This window comes from Sinohyriopsis cumingii, chromosome 12 (assembly GCF_028554795.1).
Source record: "Sinohyriopsis cumingii isolate HCF-2022 chromosome 12, ASM2855479v2, whole genome shotgun sequence".
NCBI classification, from domain to species: Eukaryota; Metazoa; Mollusca; class Bivalvia; order Unionida; family Unionidae; genus Sinohyriopsis; species Sinohyriopsis cumingii.
The window spans coordinates 100,827,328-100,844,569 of NC_142972.1; the positions used below are offsets into that span (position 1 = coordinate 100,827,328).

The 17,242-nt window shown below is 33.7% G+C and overlaps 2 protein-coding genes across 2 annotated transcripts in view; both read right to left on the reverse strand.

Moving 5' to 3' along the window:
* The window catches only part of LOC149787102 (neuralized-like protein 4), an 88,349-nt gene that overhangs the window by 38,345 nt on the left and 32,762 nt on the right, over window positions 1-17,242 (reverse strand). The window lies entirely within an intron of this gene.
* On the reverse strand, window positions 393-8,551 carry LOC149787104 (neuralized-like protein 4). Its single transcript, XM_089977615.1, has 6 exons — window positions 7,974-8,551; window positions 7,019-7,085; window positions 3,194-3,306; window positions 2,571-2,721; window positions 1,555-1,752; window positions 393-738 (listed from the first exon to the last, which is right to left on the reverse strand). Exons 1-6 carry the CDS (start codon window positions 8,041-8,043, stop codon window positions 693-695), a joined length of 645 nt encoding a protein of 214 aa, XP_089833741.1. The 5' UTR covers window positions 8,044-8,551; the 3' UTR covers window positions 393-692.

A 17,242-nucleotide genomic window follows, 5' to 3' on the forward strand; every position in this document is an offset into this window, starting at 1 on the left:
GATGTATCTCAACGGCATTATCCAACGTGCTTTTGAATAATTTCATACTGTCGCGAAGAATTAAGTTCTAAGGCACAAATGGTGGATGAACGTTTCACACACTCAAAAAATGTTACTCGCAAAGGATGCGACATTTTAAATATTTTCCAAAAGAGAATAAATTTATTGTTTAGTGGTTTGCAAGAGTTAAAATTCGTGTTAAGGGCAGGAACCATGGAAGGTCGAGAATAAATGCATATTGGATACTGAAAGTAGTTTGTCCACACTACAGTAGAGGGAATAAATACAGGTGAAAATACAACTTTTTTAAAATATGTGTGTAACGTTTAATGAACTGAAAAATGCAAACTTTAAAACGACATATATATATATATATATATATATATATATATATATATATATATATATATATATAAGCAGAAGATGTGTTATATTATTGTATTTGATACGCTTATCTTCAAAGATAACATAAATTAAGTGATAACATAAATTAAATATAACATACACATGTACAGAACCTATTCAAGCACAAATTAATTCATGGACCTTTTTGGGCAAGTAAACTCGCAAAACATATCATTAAAATTGTGCTTCAACCCGAGGGTGATATGCACTATATTTGTGCAGTTTATATACGTTCGTTGCCTTTTTCCAATGACGTCCTGAAACTGCTATCTGAATCGTTATATAAATTAAAAATTCAAACAAGGAAAACCTTCGTGGACAGTGCACTGATACCTGAAACGAAAATAAAAGAATAAACGGAATTATTTCATATTTATTGCTATGTTTTGTGTTCGGACGCTTTAAGTTTGAAAATTAGTAAGAAAGATGATGCTAAGTCATGTCTACTGGAATGTAAGTTATATCATAACATATGAGAGACCATCCTTGAGGGGCCAATAATCACTATTTTATTTCACTGTTTAATAATGGACCTGATGTTTAATACTTACTTGTGTTCTTTTGCAGTTATAAATAGGTAAAAACATATATTGCATGGATTAAAAGATTTCTTTCGAATTAAAATCTATTTTTAACAAACATGTACTTTCGATATTTCCCAAATAATTGCAATGTGTCAATAATTACAATGTGTCAACAGTGTATGAATATATTACGTATTGGTACTATTGGTACTATTGGTTACAAAGTCGTCATATTTTGATAATTCGAGGTTTACTTTTAATTCAGTTTTGCATTATAATTTCTTACGATTCAATCTTTAGTTCAAAGTTGCGCTATATCGTGTTATGATGAAGTCTTTAGCTCAGTTTTACTTAGGTATTTGCTTTATATAATCTTCAGTTGTGCATTGTAGGTTGTTATTATAAAAGCTTTAGCACAGTATTGCATTGTACGTTATGGTAAATCTTTAGCTTAATTTTGCATTAAATGTTGTTTGTAACATTCCTTAATTCACTGTTATTTCGGTGTATATGTTAATAAAAATTGATGAACCGAATTCATGCACACACTGGACCTAAATTCGTGCATGTTTGCTCTTTTTCCTTCTTTATAATTCTCTAAAATAATAAAGTGACATACTTATACCTCTCAAAATTTACCAGGACTCCCATGACGACGACACTGTCGCTTTCATTCGTTGCCCACTCAATGGTGTCGTCTGAATACCACGGATCAATGTTAATGCCTGCTGTAGTGCCGCTTGCTACATAACTACCAGGACGAATATGTACCATTAATACAACCTTCACACGATATGTCCACCCAGACTTTTTGCTTTTGTAGCTGAAACATTAATTATACACAAATAAAGCAAATCAGCCACAGACAAGGTGAACGTTATAAATGAAGACAAAATTAAACATATAGACGAATACAGCGGATTGTTTCTCAAAAATACCCACGACCCAGTGGAGAAGATTTTAAATTGCATATAAATATATATCATGATTTTGCAAATGTACGTCCAATGTTTCAAGACCATTGCATGAGCATCTAAATTTCCTCCTTATAATTACTAAGTTATCGAGGTAGCTGAATAAATCAATAATGACATAAATAAATAATTAAACCAAACCCGATATTTTAATTTTACGTCGTTATATATACAACGTCTTTTATTTTGACTCAGCAGCAACAATGTCACGTCAGTGTTAAAAATTAAATTTTGTTTTCATGCTAGAGAATACAAAATTCATTAACATGCTACGTTAAGCTTAAATACATTGCACATTCATTTTCATTAATATTGTGACGCACGATCAATATGAAGGTCGTCGGTCATTTCGGGACCATTATTTAAAAAAAATAAATTATATGCATTAGCACAGAGTAAACAATGTGCAGTCTGGAATACATATGTATCATTCAGCATTTAAAAAGCCAAATAAGAAACTTATTGGCAACATATTGAGGCATTTAATATTTCAATTCATATGATAGAATACTCATATTCAAACTATCAGACGCTATATGTCATGACGTTTGAGAGAATTAGAATAACCTTTTAATCTATGGTTATGCCGCCTCCCTCATCCACCCCCCTCTTAAAAAAGAATATATTGTGCTATTTAGATTTGACTAAGCGTGAAGACCATTCTTACCAGTAAGGAAGAGAGTAGTTGTCAGAACTCGCATACCGAATGCTTGGGGATAAAAATATCCCGTCCACGTCAAAACTATCTGGCACATTATTGTATATCTTGAGGCGCCAAGGTAAGACATTTGTTAGATTTCCATGGAAATAGTTTTCGCCTGAAAAGGATATTATAGTTATGGAAATCAATTTATCCGATTTCGTCGCTGGAGAGACTATATAATGTTACAAACAGACAAAACGAGATTAATCTACACTCGAGCAGTTATAACTAAGATTTACATATGAAATTAGATCACTACCACATATTTTAATAAGTCAGTTTTCATTTTTAAGACATCTATCGACAATTTTTAAAAATTGTTGTGGTGGTTTTCATTATGCTTTCTGTACATTTATGCTACGTAAATATAAAGCTTATAAGAATAAACGCACAGCTAGTTAATCGAAATGATCGAAAATGCAATGAATGAAATCACTTTTTTTGGAAAACCACGGTGAACATATTTATATATATATATATTTTAAAAAAAAACATTAATTCGGTGCATAGCTGCAAGAAAATACCTAAATCTTTTGAAATACTTTAGAATAGTAACATATTGTCTAGCAAACTCAATTTCTAATCACCTGGAGTTTTAAGACCCAAGCGTAAAATCGACTCCAAACGGGATATTTCTGTTCCGTGGTAACACAATTCCCAGTTATTTGATATTTCATCTAAACTTCGTTCTCGCGGAGCACTGCAACAAACAATGTAGCCATTAATTCACAAGCAGAGTTTATAGCAATTGTATTACTTCACATTGGAAATTGCCGAATATGACCTTTGCAAAAATTGCGACAAAACATCGTCTAACACGATTTTATAATTGTAAATTAGAGAACAGTTTGCATTAGTTTATTTCATGAATATTGTGGTAAAATTATATTTACCTTACATTTACCCTGAAAAGATACCAGTCCTCTGGGTAATTGTAATTGGTGAAGCCGGCATGTCCTAATTATGTTTGGCAGCCATGGCAGTAGCAGATATTTCCATCACGCTTTACAAATCCGTCTATGTAATGCAAAGATCATATATTATAATGCATGTAAATAATGTAGAGCACACCAGTTTGACATAACAGAAACAGGAGACGTGTTACATGCACTGATGTAATAGCAAGTTAGCTAGCTGGCTTGATAGATAGCTAGGGAGCTGGATAGATAGATATATAGATAGACAGACAGACAGTCAGACATACAGATATATAGATAGATAGATAGATAGATAGATAGAGGGATAGTGAGATATAAAGGTAGATTTGTGGGAGGGTGGGTGTGGGGGTGGATGGATGGATCGACGTATGGATGGATCAGTAGATGAGTGGATGATATATGGATGGATACATAAATAGATAGAAGGATGAATATTTGAATGAATATATAGACAAGTTGATAAGTGGAGAGAAAAACATTCTCCTTCTCCGCGTCAGTTTAAAATTTAGAACTTTGATTTATGGATATATATGTTAGTTTATATTGTTGAACTAGCTTGTCAGAAGTACGTCTGGTACATGTATCGATACCTTCACCTTGCTTTAAGAATGTCGGTTTCCTAGATATAAGAATTTTGCTTTCATCTTCACTCAGATGTTCCCAAAGCATCTCCACCACATGACCCTTTTAATCACATAATGAATGATATCATCAACAGTAATAATAATAATAATAATAATAATAATCTTGTCTTCTTTTTTTCCTCTCATTATTATTATTATTGGTTTGTTTAAACTTGCAACTTTGTTATTTTGCTTTTGTTGGTTTTGTTGTTGCATAACTGTGAGTATGGAAGTTTAGCATTCCAACTTAAGAACAAGTCCAGGATAGAAAACAATTTTTTGACAAAAAGTCCTAAAAGAATTTTCATTACAAAATCCTAATTTCGCATTGAATACGTTTGAAAACAAAACGTATTTATCAGTTACATTTGAAAAACTTTGTTATCGAACCAAAGGTTAAAAAGATGAACATAGATTTCCCCTCAGTTTGGAAAAATCTAAAAATAATTTCAATAATACCGTTTCAATATATGCTTAAAGGGGATATCCATGTTCAAGCAATACACGTATTGCAGTAAAATATAAACCATCGATCATTTGTGGTTTTTTATAGTGAAACAATACAACCAAAAAGTGAGCTTATAGGGTGCTTGAAGTTGGCCTCTTGTAAAAAGATGCGTCGCTTTCGGAGCCAGATTTCGAAGAGCTTTGCCTCTTATTAGCAGTGGTATAAAACGTTGGATTAAACCCTGCGGTCGTTCCACGACTACGAATAAATTACTAGCAACAGTCAACCTATATATCAAGGTTAAATACAGAATTATAATAGATTTTCACAGATTTGACCTTGCTCAGTTTATTGACAAATGGTGGTTAGCTGGATTATCATGTTCCCTCAAGAACTTTCAACCATAAATAGATTTTAGTATGTCGCTAGCCTTGATGATCCTTCACTTCACAAGAATGTACCGTTGAATATATCGCAGGTAATACTGTACCAATTGAACCCTCACTGCAACAAGCGTTGACCCAGGAATGCTTGTCATGACACAATATATACGTTTATAGACACCACCATATCTGTTGGACGTGAATTTTCTATGTGCGTATACATTTGTAAGCGAACATGGCTATGGATAACTATAGCATACTCATCTGTATACATATAGTGATATGACACATATATTATGTACAAATAGCTGTTATCATCGACATGTGGTTAGTCTCTAATATTGTAACATACACGATAAATAGGTGTCAAATACAATATATATCCAACTATATGCACCATAATGATATTATAAGTGCTCATTTTACTTGTGTGTTAGCAAGTTTTGAATGCACGTATGCGTAGCTTGTACGAATATCTCGCTCTCAATATATATATATATATATATATATATATATATATATATATATATATATATATATATGTACACACACACGCGGGCGCACACACACACACACACATATATATATATATTTATGAGTGCTCGTGTATGTGTGTGTGAATGTGAGGGCATGTATGTATGTGCACATCTAGATGTTGATATAGATACAAACTTGTATGTCAATTATATATTTAACATGTACATACTGAAGAAAGAATCCTTTAAAAATAACTTGTAATGAATAAGAAATATATACAAAAAACTAAATTAAATTCATTACGTATGATGCCATGCATCTAAAACAAGCAACAACTAGAAAAGAGAGAAATGCTCAGTAAACAAACGGAATTGTATTTTTTTAATTATATTTTAGCATTAAATACTACTACTACTACTACTACTACTACTAATAATAATAATAATAATAATAAAATCATCTTCTCAATCCCATATTGTTGATCAATTTGTATGTACACTTGTTATGTCTTTCCTAAATATTATTTACTTCTTCTAAACGTAGATATTAAAAATGTTGATCCAATCTATCTTTTCCTTTAGGCTTAAATTATTAGCAATAAAATATTTGCTATACTAAACGCTCTCTCTCTCTCTCTCTCTCTCTCTCTCTCTCTCTCTCTCTCTCTCTCTCTCTCTCCCATGCACTACCTCATGCACATGCCCAAATATTGATCCCAAAACATTCGTGCCAAGAATCAAGATCGTGAATGTAAAATCATGTTATTTGTATTTCTTTTCTAGTAAAGATGGATTACGCGATTGTTTCTGATCGGAATTAAAACAACAGTAATTACACTACATTATTTTCTGCTAATGTAGAAAGCATGCAGTTGTGCACACATCTGAGAATCAAAATATATAATGCATAATAAAGAATTTTAATATATTCCAGAGTCTCATTTTTTCATCTTCTTTGGATTCTAGTAACTGTTACATTGGATATTATAGTGCATACAATAAGGAAATCAAGTATATATAATATAGATCTAATACAAAATTTTCAGTTTATTGTTTTTAGTTGCCTCCCCACCCCCAACTCAGTCCTCACCTCATGGTTTAAGTAAACTTACCTGTGACGTTTCTCACTAGGTTAGATGTACCTAGCTCGGTTGTACAGTTTTGCTTTCTGCTATTTCTTCATTCATCGTCTTCTTAATCGAGCCACTTCCATCTGAACAGCATGTTCTGCCATATGACTATTGCATTTGTCTGGGACATGTGTCTTTGTTTCACTAATGTCTAAATGGGTTATAATCTTCTGTGCTAACAGTCATAGTTACACGAATATTCCAAACTGCAGTGATACTGATCCTGTCGCGCGTATTCATGTATTTATTTGTCCTATCGCTTTCCCTGTCCCTTTTTAGTAGTATCAGTTACAGTAATAGTCTAATAATATAACTATGAGTTGTCTGTAGTTACTGTCTATGCAGTTGTTGTTTTGTTGTTTTGACTGGCTTTTTGTAAACTATATTTATTTCACTACTTAGCATTATATTTACATGGTAATTTCAAAGAAGAGATGAAGATTGTCGCCAGATGTTCCAAAACACACATTCTTCACTGAGCCTGAAATATTAATCTTCCGTTATATAATTTTACCTCCATTTTTTGAAACAATAGAAACATTGTAGTAATAGAAGGAGGAACAGGAAGATGAAGACATGGCTGTAATAATGGTTACAGTCAGTAAAACTAGCAATAGCAACAACTTCTGTTTTGTGAAACACATTCGACAGCTCATCCTACTGATCGTTCTTAAGTGTGATTCTCCTAGGTATGTCCTTTATTGTCTTGGGTACCGATGCTATTATGTTTAAGTATATGAATCTCGGATTTTTCCAAGTGTCGACACAAAGGTTGAGGTTCGGCGATCTAGGATAAACCATAATGTAATGGACTGGTATATCTCTTACAAATGTGTGTCATGCTGTGTCATGCCCGATATATGCCTTTGGGGTGGTAACTGTAATGGTGTCCAAATTCTGTGCCGGAGAACCAGCAGGGGTTCAAATATACCTTCATTTGTGATGACACCAGCCGTTATTGTGACACATGTAAGATGAGACACAATCCATAAACCATTTTCGACATGAAAAAAATACTTCATCCACATCTCAAATATTACAGTTTCTATGTTGAATCTGCACTTGGAGCAATATGAAGCAGACGTATGCTTTAATTTAATATGCATACAGATCTTTATATACAACATTCATATACATGCCTATTAGTATTGACATAAGCCGTTACTTCCTTATTGGCTACAACTTTACCTGCACAATTCAATTTTGTTTAGTGTTGCTCTCTTGAAAAGTCAATTCCAAATTTTGTATTATTGAAAGTTAGAGCGATGGTAGTTTTTTGCATTGGCTGAAGTAATGCTATACCAGTCTCACAATTTTATTTTATTTTTAAATGTTTAGTACAATTATTTAAAATGTTGCGTACATGTACCTTGTTGCACACGATTACGTTGCCTTGAGACGGTCCCTCGTTGAAAGCACATGTCGGCTTTGAATGACATCGACCGACACTCATTTCATCCATTCTGATGATTATTTCGACTCGTCACTATGTTTCGAATAACTGTTAGATAATTATGTATTATTAGATGACAATATTTTATTTTGATTTACCTGTTTACAGTGTATTTTAATCAAATATGGTCCCACGGATCGTGTTCCGCTAGATTTGTAATGGCGCCATTGTTCGCAGTACTGTAGATTGCTGAGCGCAAGATGGAAGCGTTCTCGTTTCTAACCCGTATCGGAGAACCTCGAGTGTCCCCGTTGTTTATGTTTGTGTAAACATCCGAGGTTCTCCAAGGGTATAGAGAGTATAAATAAGGCCCCCGTCCTTGCAGACGAGGGACTGACAATATTGAAATCACAACCATCTGTCTTCTTTCGGATCAAATTCTAAATCAAAATTTGTATCAGTCATGACTACTTTTATTCAGGTAAAAGCCCTTTTCTGAAAGTGTTTTGTTACTACCAATATCAAAATTCGGATTTGTCCGGATTTTGATTTATATAAAATCGGACTTGTCCTGCTTTAAAGTTATCCCAATTTCGGATTTGTCAAGAAAATTAGGATTTGCCTAGATTTGGATTTATACAACTTTCGGATTTGTCCAAAAACTCGGATTTACCCAGATTTTGCTTTATACAAATTTCGGATTGTTCCAAAACGTGGATTTACCCAAATTTTGATTATTACAAATTTCGGATTGGTCCAAAATTCGGATTTGTCCAGATTTTGATTTATATAAATTTCGGATTGGTCCAAAATTCGGATTTGCCCAGATTTTAATTTATCCCATTTTCAGAGTTGTCTGAAAATTCGGAGTTAACCAGAATTCATTTAAATGTTTTATTTAACAGAATTTCTATTAATAGGGTTAGTACAATCTAATACATGTACTAATAGAATTCTACTTTGATGATATTACATCAAATCTAATTTAATGTATGCTAAAATTGTTATTTCTTAAAATATACATAAACACTGGCGTATTAAAAACAAGAATCTTGTTTGGTTTGTGTTGTATAGAAAATGTCTGGTCATGAAGAAAAATTCTTATTGTATATGTCAATGTAATTGTGATCTTGTGAGAATTAGAAAAAGGAAATAAGAGAACACAATAAAAAGTAAAACATAATTTATTCTGTTTTTATTTACAAAATAAATAGCACACCTTTCTTCGTTCTTCTCTATAATCTCCTCTGTCATGCTAGCCTTTTATTGTACAGAAATAGCAATACAAACACTATAATCAAAAGGTTATATTCATTTCACCTCAAGCCAGTACCTGGCGAACCCAGAATATTTTATGACTGAAAGAACCGTAGGAAACAGTCGTAACAGTAATACAGTCTCTGTATGGTGTTGATGTCCATTTGTTTCAATTGAATCTTTAATTTTTACTTTAAAGTATTTGAATTTTAAACCGAAAGGTAGTTATAGACATAAGAAATAAATACTTATAAAACGAAATGACGGAAGCAGCGACGGTATAACATATGTTGTTTTATTGGTTTATCATTTTTAATGTTTACTGACATTTTTTAAATATCTAGAGATTCGAGCTAACTGCATAATATCTGACATAGATCACCGACCTAGAACTAGTTAACCAAAAACTGAAGTGATCATTTAATGTGTGTTGTATGTAGCCTAAGGTAATATATTTATTGTGTTATGACTACATATATATCACACATCGACGGGGCTCATTGCCAACGAAACTTAAAATATGTCTAACCAGATAACTGAATAATTGGAGTGGCGGGGAAGGGAGGGGTGAGCAAAGGCGAAGAGTACAATACATGGAAACACGGATATACATAATCGGTACCAGTTACAATGGTATTACCTTATGAGTCGATGTCTTACTTGGTAGAACTACCGTTCCCTCAACACTGTAACATTTTACCTAGGGGATTTGATTCATTATCAACTAGCCCCTGTCTTTTCTTGTCAAAGTCGTTGAACCACCGAATCATATATTATTTTAGCAATTGTCTATTTTTTATTTGCAACGAGCTCTCCAGGAAGATAGTAATGAGAAAATGAGATTGATTACTTACAGGCCTAGGCAATGATGAAGTTTTTGTTAAATCACTTTAATCCCGTTAAAGAATTCGTTAGATGCTCGAGCCAACTGTATGTCCATAAGTGCAACGCTTTATTTGCTTCGAAAGTGGCTTTCAGTCCGAGTTAGACATATTATCAGGAACATATTTGGGAATGCTCGCAAGCTAGTATAGATAAACACTGGGTACGTACATGTTCGATACTTAGCCAATGTTAACGTTCTTAATGTAGAAATAACTTCTTCAATAAATAGTTACTTATTTAAAATACCATCAGAATATTTATCCTCCCAACGGATACTCTAAATGCTGTATAAAATACTGAAAACATCATATAAACTATTAAACTAAAAGCAAATAAAATACTCTCCAGATGAAAGCATATATACATAGGTCACATTCAGCAAGTCACGTTCGATTTGGGGGGCCAATACAAATATAAATTATGTAAGCAAGGTAGTTTCGATTTCAGGTCAGGTGAGAATTTATCTAAGAAATTTAGTTTCAAACTGAAATTAGATTCGGAAAAGACAATACAAACAAATCAATTTTGATTTGGGGTCAGGTAAGAAAAGTGTATCTTCACAAAGTACTTTCGATTCGTGGTCTGTAATAAAAAGATTATCTTGGCAAAGTAGTTTCGATTTGAGATTAGGTATACAAACGATTATCTTCGCAACATAGTTTCTATTAGCAGGCATGAGAAAGGTATTATATATAGCTGTTCAGTAATTTATCTGGACCAGAAATTGATAAATCTGGTTCATTGTTGTACTGGTTGTGCTTGATTGTTTCAAAATAATATAACATACGAAGCAAACTATAATAAAATGTAGATGTTAAAAATGTAAAGCTGGTATGAAGAGCATGGTTGCATAATAGCTGAAATGAAATTTATTTACAGGCAGAAAAGGTCTACATACAAGATTAATTTATCAATAGAAATCCAGAGTAGAACTTTGTAAGGGAATCTGCTGCTGCTGTGCAATTGCTGTACTACTAATGATGGATCTGTCAAGCAACCTAATTTTACATTACATGTTCATGTGTATTCTTGGAAAACTGCGTTAGTAATATGCATACATGGACTGTCCTTTGAACAACGAAAATGCTGATTGTTAATCAACTTATAAAATGAATTTCATATAACAAATTTAATCGGTGTCCTCATAGACGTCTGGCAAGTAACAATTAGAACACCACGTGATCATTTCCTAACTAATCTCTACAATGAATAAATTCATACAGTCTGTGGTCACTGAATTTGGATAAAAACATATTGTATTTAAAATATGACATTTATAAAAAGCAACTGACAGGTTCACATTTGTGTTAAATAATTACATAACATAGAAAGAAAAAAAAACAGCCATAAAGTTGTAATTTAGGTTCTCATCATTAAACTATTACTGTATACAAAATGTCGCTTGAGTTTATCTTGCAGAGATAATCATACCGATCTACTCCAAATGTTTAAACTGCTGAACTATATTGTACATAGTTTGGTCTTCTACTTTTATCTGAATTCTTCACACAGATCACCCAGTATACAAAAGTACCTGGTTGACCTGTTACTTATCAAAATTTCCGAATATCTGTATAGAACTGATCATTTTCTTCCTGAGCCGAAATCAAGCTACCTTAGTTACATCTTACTTTTTTACTGACCCCGTATTGAAACAAGTTTGCTTAGATAACAAAGTTTCTCATCTGATCCAAAATGTAAAGTATTTTGATTATTATTATACACATACACGTGAATATCAACTGTTGTAATACATGTTCTTGTCATAAAATAAATGAGATCTTTGAGCGGTAAGTAGCTGTTTAAAGTAATATATATATATATATATATATATATATATATATATATATATATATATATATATATATATATATATATATATATATATATATATATATATATATATATATATATATATATATATATATCGTTAATATTAGATGTCATGTACTTGTCTTTACAATCCAGTAAGTAATAACAGTATGTGGGCTATGTATGACCTAGTGGTTTAATTTACTCGCGTTTACAGATCACCGTAAACTGTGAATGATTTCCATTAGCGTCCTATGGGTCGGCTGTTCTTCTATGGGTTCTACCTCCATCAGATGTATTTCTCATGCTTATAAATGTAATAAATGTAATTTATTTTATAAAATGATGAAATGTTGTTTCCTCTTACATCAATATGTCGTTCGTAGTATACAACGGCAGCACAACAGCTATGAAATCCCCACAATTTATCCACGACCACACCCAAAAATAATAATAATAATACCATCATCATCATCATCATCATCATCACCATCGTCATCATCATCAGAATAACTCTAAAGCTTCAGTAGCAATCCAGCACAAAAAAACATATTAAATTTATAATTCCATTCGTTTAAGCTAATGTATTATCCCCAAACTTTGCATTGACTGCTTAAGGTTTTAGTAAAGGAAAGACTCGGGTATTGCTCCAAATAATGATCAGTACGTTCATCTCGACGCCTAATGATTTACATTATGGTGTCAATTTATTCTCGAACGTACGATAAAGTCCTTAAATCTGGAAAAAGGACATGTCATTCACAGATTTATGTCAGTTAATTTGTAGAAAATGGCAAGCACATTTCTAAACGTATCATTCATAAACTGTCAGTCGATTTATCGAAAAAACAGGAAGTACGTCTGCACACGTGTTATTCATGCAATTATGCCAAAGAAGACTAGTAACTATATTATCTGATTGTATAAGATATGTTGGTAAGACAAATCAATATATGTATAGGTAACAATGTGGTACATTAGGATGAACTATTTAAAGGCGACCCATGACATCAAAGATCTAAGTCCTTAATGAGACATGTACGTATGTATTTTAGTCATCAGAGAGTGTAAAAGCTGCTCAGTTGTGTGCAGTGGTGAATTTTATATTACAGGCAAAGGACAGAAAAGAAAAGGAGAAGCGAAGTAGTTCAATTTGTCGATACTTAAAGGTGTATACGTCTTTAAGGGCGTTGTTTTATAAGGTTTTAATTTATGCGGGTGGTGGTAGACGTTGCAAGTTTTGACAACTCTTGCAGTGACCAATAGTGTAAAAATCATAATTACACTGGTCAACAGTGAAATCATTACTGACTTGAAAAGGCCCTAATCTGTAGTATTTTGGTGTGCCGAACACGAATATAACCGTGAAAAATTTGTATTGGCTCTCGTTTTGAAGATATTCATATACCTCATTTTCTATGTTTCACTGTGTAAATTTCTCCAGTAGGACTGCAGCAACATCCGGAATAATGATGTAACATTGCATAATACCATCATGCTCACATCATCCACAGTTGATTGCATCATTTTCTGATGCAATGCAATACTAATGCCATGCGGCTGCTGAAGTAAGTTGACGTCAGCAGTGTACTATACATGTGTAGGCCTATTATACTAATGCCAGGCGGCTGCTGAAGCTGACGTAAGCAGTGTACTATATAAAGCCCAATCAGATAGGTTCAGCATTTAAAATATTTTAGACGTTGTGCGAGACAGTTCAAGCTACTGTTACATAAAACTTATTATTTTATCCATTTACGTACAATAAAGAACAGTAATGCCTCGAAAGTGTGTTAATACCGCGGACAATTTTTGCTATATTTGTGGGGAAGTGACATTTGCCAACCAGAAGAAAAGTATCAATTCTCAAGTGAAGAAGGCATATCATCTTTACTTCGGATGCAAGGTTGGTGACCAAGACAAGCCTTGGGCTCCGCATATATGCTGTGCTACATGTACAACACAGCTTTCACAGTGGTTGAATTGCAAAAGGTCATCAATGCCGTTTGCAGTCCCAATGGTGTGGAGAGAGCCAAGCAACCACCTAAATGACTGTTACTTCTGCTTGGTTCCTCCTCTTTCCGGCGGAATAACGAAGCGAAAGAAGTCGAGAATAGTCTACCCAAACATTCCGTCTGCATTGAGACCAGTTCCACATGGTGAGGGACTTCCTATTCCAGAACCTCCAGCAGAATATTCTCTTGATTCATCTGACGAAGACAAAGGTGAGTCGACCTGTTCTTCTCCTGGTCCATCAGCATGCAGTGATCCAGATTTTCACTGTGGTGCATCATCAACCCCACACAGAATAACACAGGAAGAACTAAATGACCTGATTCGTGATTTGGACTTATCAAAGAACAAGGCAGAATTGCTAGGATCAAGACTCCAACAATGGAATCTTCTAGAAGAAGATGTCACAATTACTGCATATCGAAAGCGCCACCAGCAATTGGAGCCTTTCTTCAGAAAGGAAAGTAATCTGATATTCTGTTCCGATATTGAGGGCCTCATGAATGCTTTAAAAATCACTCATGACCCACAAGAATGGAGACTATTTGTGGACTCTTCGAAACTGAGTCTCAAGGCTGTGCTTTTGCACAATGGAAACATTCTTCCATCTATTCCAGTAGCGTATGCTGTCCACATGAAAGAGACATACGATAACTTAAGGCAGCTACTGAATTCCATTGAGTATAACAAGTACAGCTGGCACCTCTGTGGTGATTTGAAGGTAGTTGCCCTTTTAATGGGACTGCAGCAAGGATATACAAAATACATGTGTTTCTTATGCGAGTGGGATAGCCGAGCAAGGGAAATGCACTACATGAGGAAGGAATGGACTCACAGGCAGAATGTAGCCATTGGAGAGAAGAATATCCAACACCCAGCTCTGGTTGAGGCTCAGAAAATCTTGCTACCACCCCTTCACATCAAACTAGGTTTGATGAAGAACTTCGTGAAAGCCATTGACCGGACTTTGCCAGCATTCCGATACCTGCATGAAAAATTCCCTCGACTCAGCGAAGCAAAGATTAAAGAGGGAGTTTTTGTGGGTCCTCAGATTCGAGAGCTTTTCAAAGATGACCGGTTCAACAACTTGCTGGAAGGTGACGCGAAACAAGCATGGAATGCTTTTCGCCTAGTTTCTACAAACTTCCTCGGAAATGTTAGGGCAGAAAACTATAAGGAACTAGTAGAAGACATGTTGATGAAGTATAAGAAACTTGGCTGCAATATGTCTCTAAAGATTCACTTCCTTCATTCCCATTTGGATTTCTTTCCTAGCAACTGTGGTATTGTTAGTGATGAACACGGCGAACGTTTTCATCAAGATATCGCAACAATGGAACAAAGATACCAGGGAAAATGGTCCACTACAATGCTGGCTGACTACTGCTGGACACTCCTCAGAGATGCTCCCGAACAGCTGTACAAGAGACAGGCGAAGAAATCTAAGATGTAGTCAATGACTTGATTTTTTATAGGTAGGCTATTACAGTTGACCTTTTACTATTGGAATGCATTTCGTTATGTAAACATTAATTTCTTGCAGATTACAAAAAAAACTAGAGCCAATTTTGCAGTTTGACTGTCATATTCGTGTTCAGCACATAAAAATTGATAAGAATTGACTAATTTTATTTCAGTAACATGACTTTTGTAAAAATTTGTTGTCCAGTGTTATCTCACCCTGTGCCTTTATATGTTTATGTGTACGTGTTAATGGGTGGGTGGGTGTGGAGGACATTAATTAAATTTTTATTTTCATTATGTTCCATGTAAATAAGATTACAGGGAATAATTGCATGATTTTCTTCTCTGTAGATATTTTATTGCATCAGATTTAATCACTCACAAGACAGACAGAAGGCATAATAAATAAAGTCTTGTCTTTGATAAGGCACAATGCCATCTAGATAGGCAATACGATTTATGAACAAATTAAAAGACATTCTCCTATGTTATAAAAGCCGGCAAGAGTAAAACTTTCAGTTAAAGGCGTCTAACAATAAGTGTATGTTTAATCAAAATGGCAGAACATTTGTACATCCGGACGAAACAAAATCTAATCACGACACCAATCTCCAAAGACAATCAATAACGTTATTTTGACCAAATAGAGATACAATCACTATACGCCAACAAACATCTTTAATCAAGAAATAAGAGAATATGAAACAGTGGTTGACGAATAACATAAAATATAACTTCCACCAGCGATGAAAACAATTATCCATAAAACGAGAGGAGTCTTGGTCTCAATTAAAACAAAAACATTTCATGTTCTCCAGTTAAGAGTATAATAAGTTACAATTGACGCCTCAATGTATCAACAACATAACGAAGATTTAACATAAAAATCAGCTAATAAAGAGATCCAAACAGAACGATTATAAAATAGAAGCAGCAAGAAAGTGTTTCAAGGAAGATAGTACAACACGGTAGACGTCTAACACACACGGAGATAACATGTTGCAACAATTCGTTCAAAGGTTTAAAAATTACGAATAGCTAAAAGGATGAAACTGTCAATTAGATGGCATTCTACAGTTTCGTATTTTGCACAAGGTTATGAGTTTAAAGAAAAAGAACTTCCCTGGTTTATCAGCACTGGGGTATAGCGGCTACGTTAACATAGGCATTGTCAATCTGAGGTATTTTTATAATAACATTAAATTCACTATTCATGTATTATGTTGATGGTTGTAAATTAGGTATTGGGGTAAATTGTACGAAAAAGACAATATCTTTTCATATTTTATATTTTTAGTAAATCATTCATTGCACTTTCAGAATCTGGTAATGTCTGACTAACTTTGTTTCCCTATTTTAATAATTCCTAAAGATGTTTGTTTATACTTTCAGGTCGAATTTCTAAGACTTTTGAGCAAAGATTTTGTTTAGCTGTATTACTTCGTTCATTTACACTTTCTACAAGTATAATATCCAAGGCAATTTCAGGCACAGTACATTAAAGTAACATAGAGGTTTGCCACAACTATACCTGTTGTTCCTATTGCAAATGCCAACAACTTGACTTTACACCTGTCACTCTCTCAGAAGTTCATATTTGTTAAGCTACTCCTTGAGAAAACGGATGGAACAATAACAGATTTAGCAAAAAATCTATGTGCGTTTAGCATATGGTCACTAACGAAATATGGTCTCACTTGACAATGGTCGTTCAAAACATGTTTATTTTATTGTTGTATAGAAAACCTACGGTCTGTAAACAATATCACATTTCTACTATTCAAATTTTCTTTTTTCTTTATATTATATATATG

Coding starts and splice junctions, on each gene's coding strand:
- LOC149787104 (XM_089977615.1), bottom strand. CDS start 8,043: ATGTCATTCAAAGCCGACATGTGCTTTCAACGAGGGACCGTCTCAAGG. Junction 3,307..7,018: donor CTCTTCTTTGAAATTACCAT/GTAAATATAATG, acceptor TGTTTGTTGCAG/TGCTCCGCGAGAACGAAGTT. Junction 739..1,554: donor GTCCTGGTAAATTTTGAGAG/GTATAAGTATGT, acceptor TTTTCGTTTCAG/GTATCAGTGCACTGTCCACG.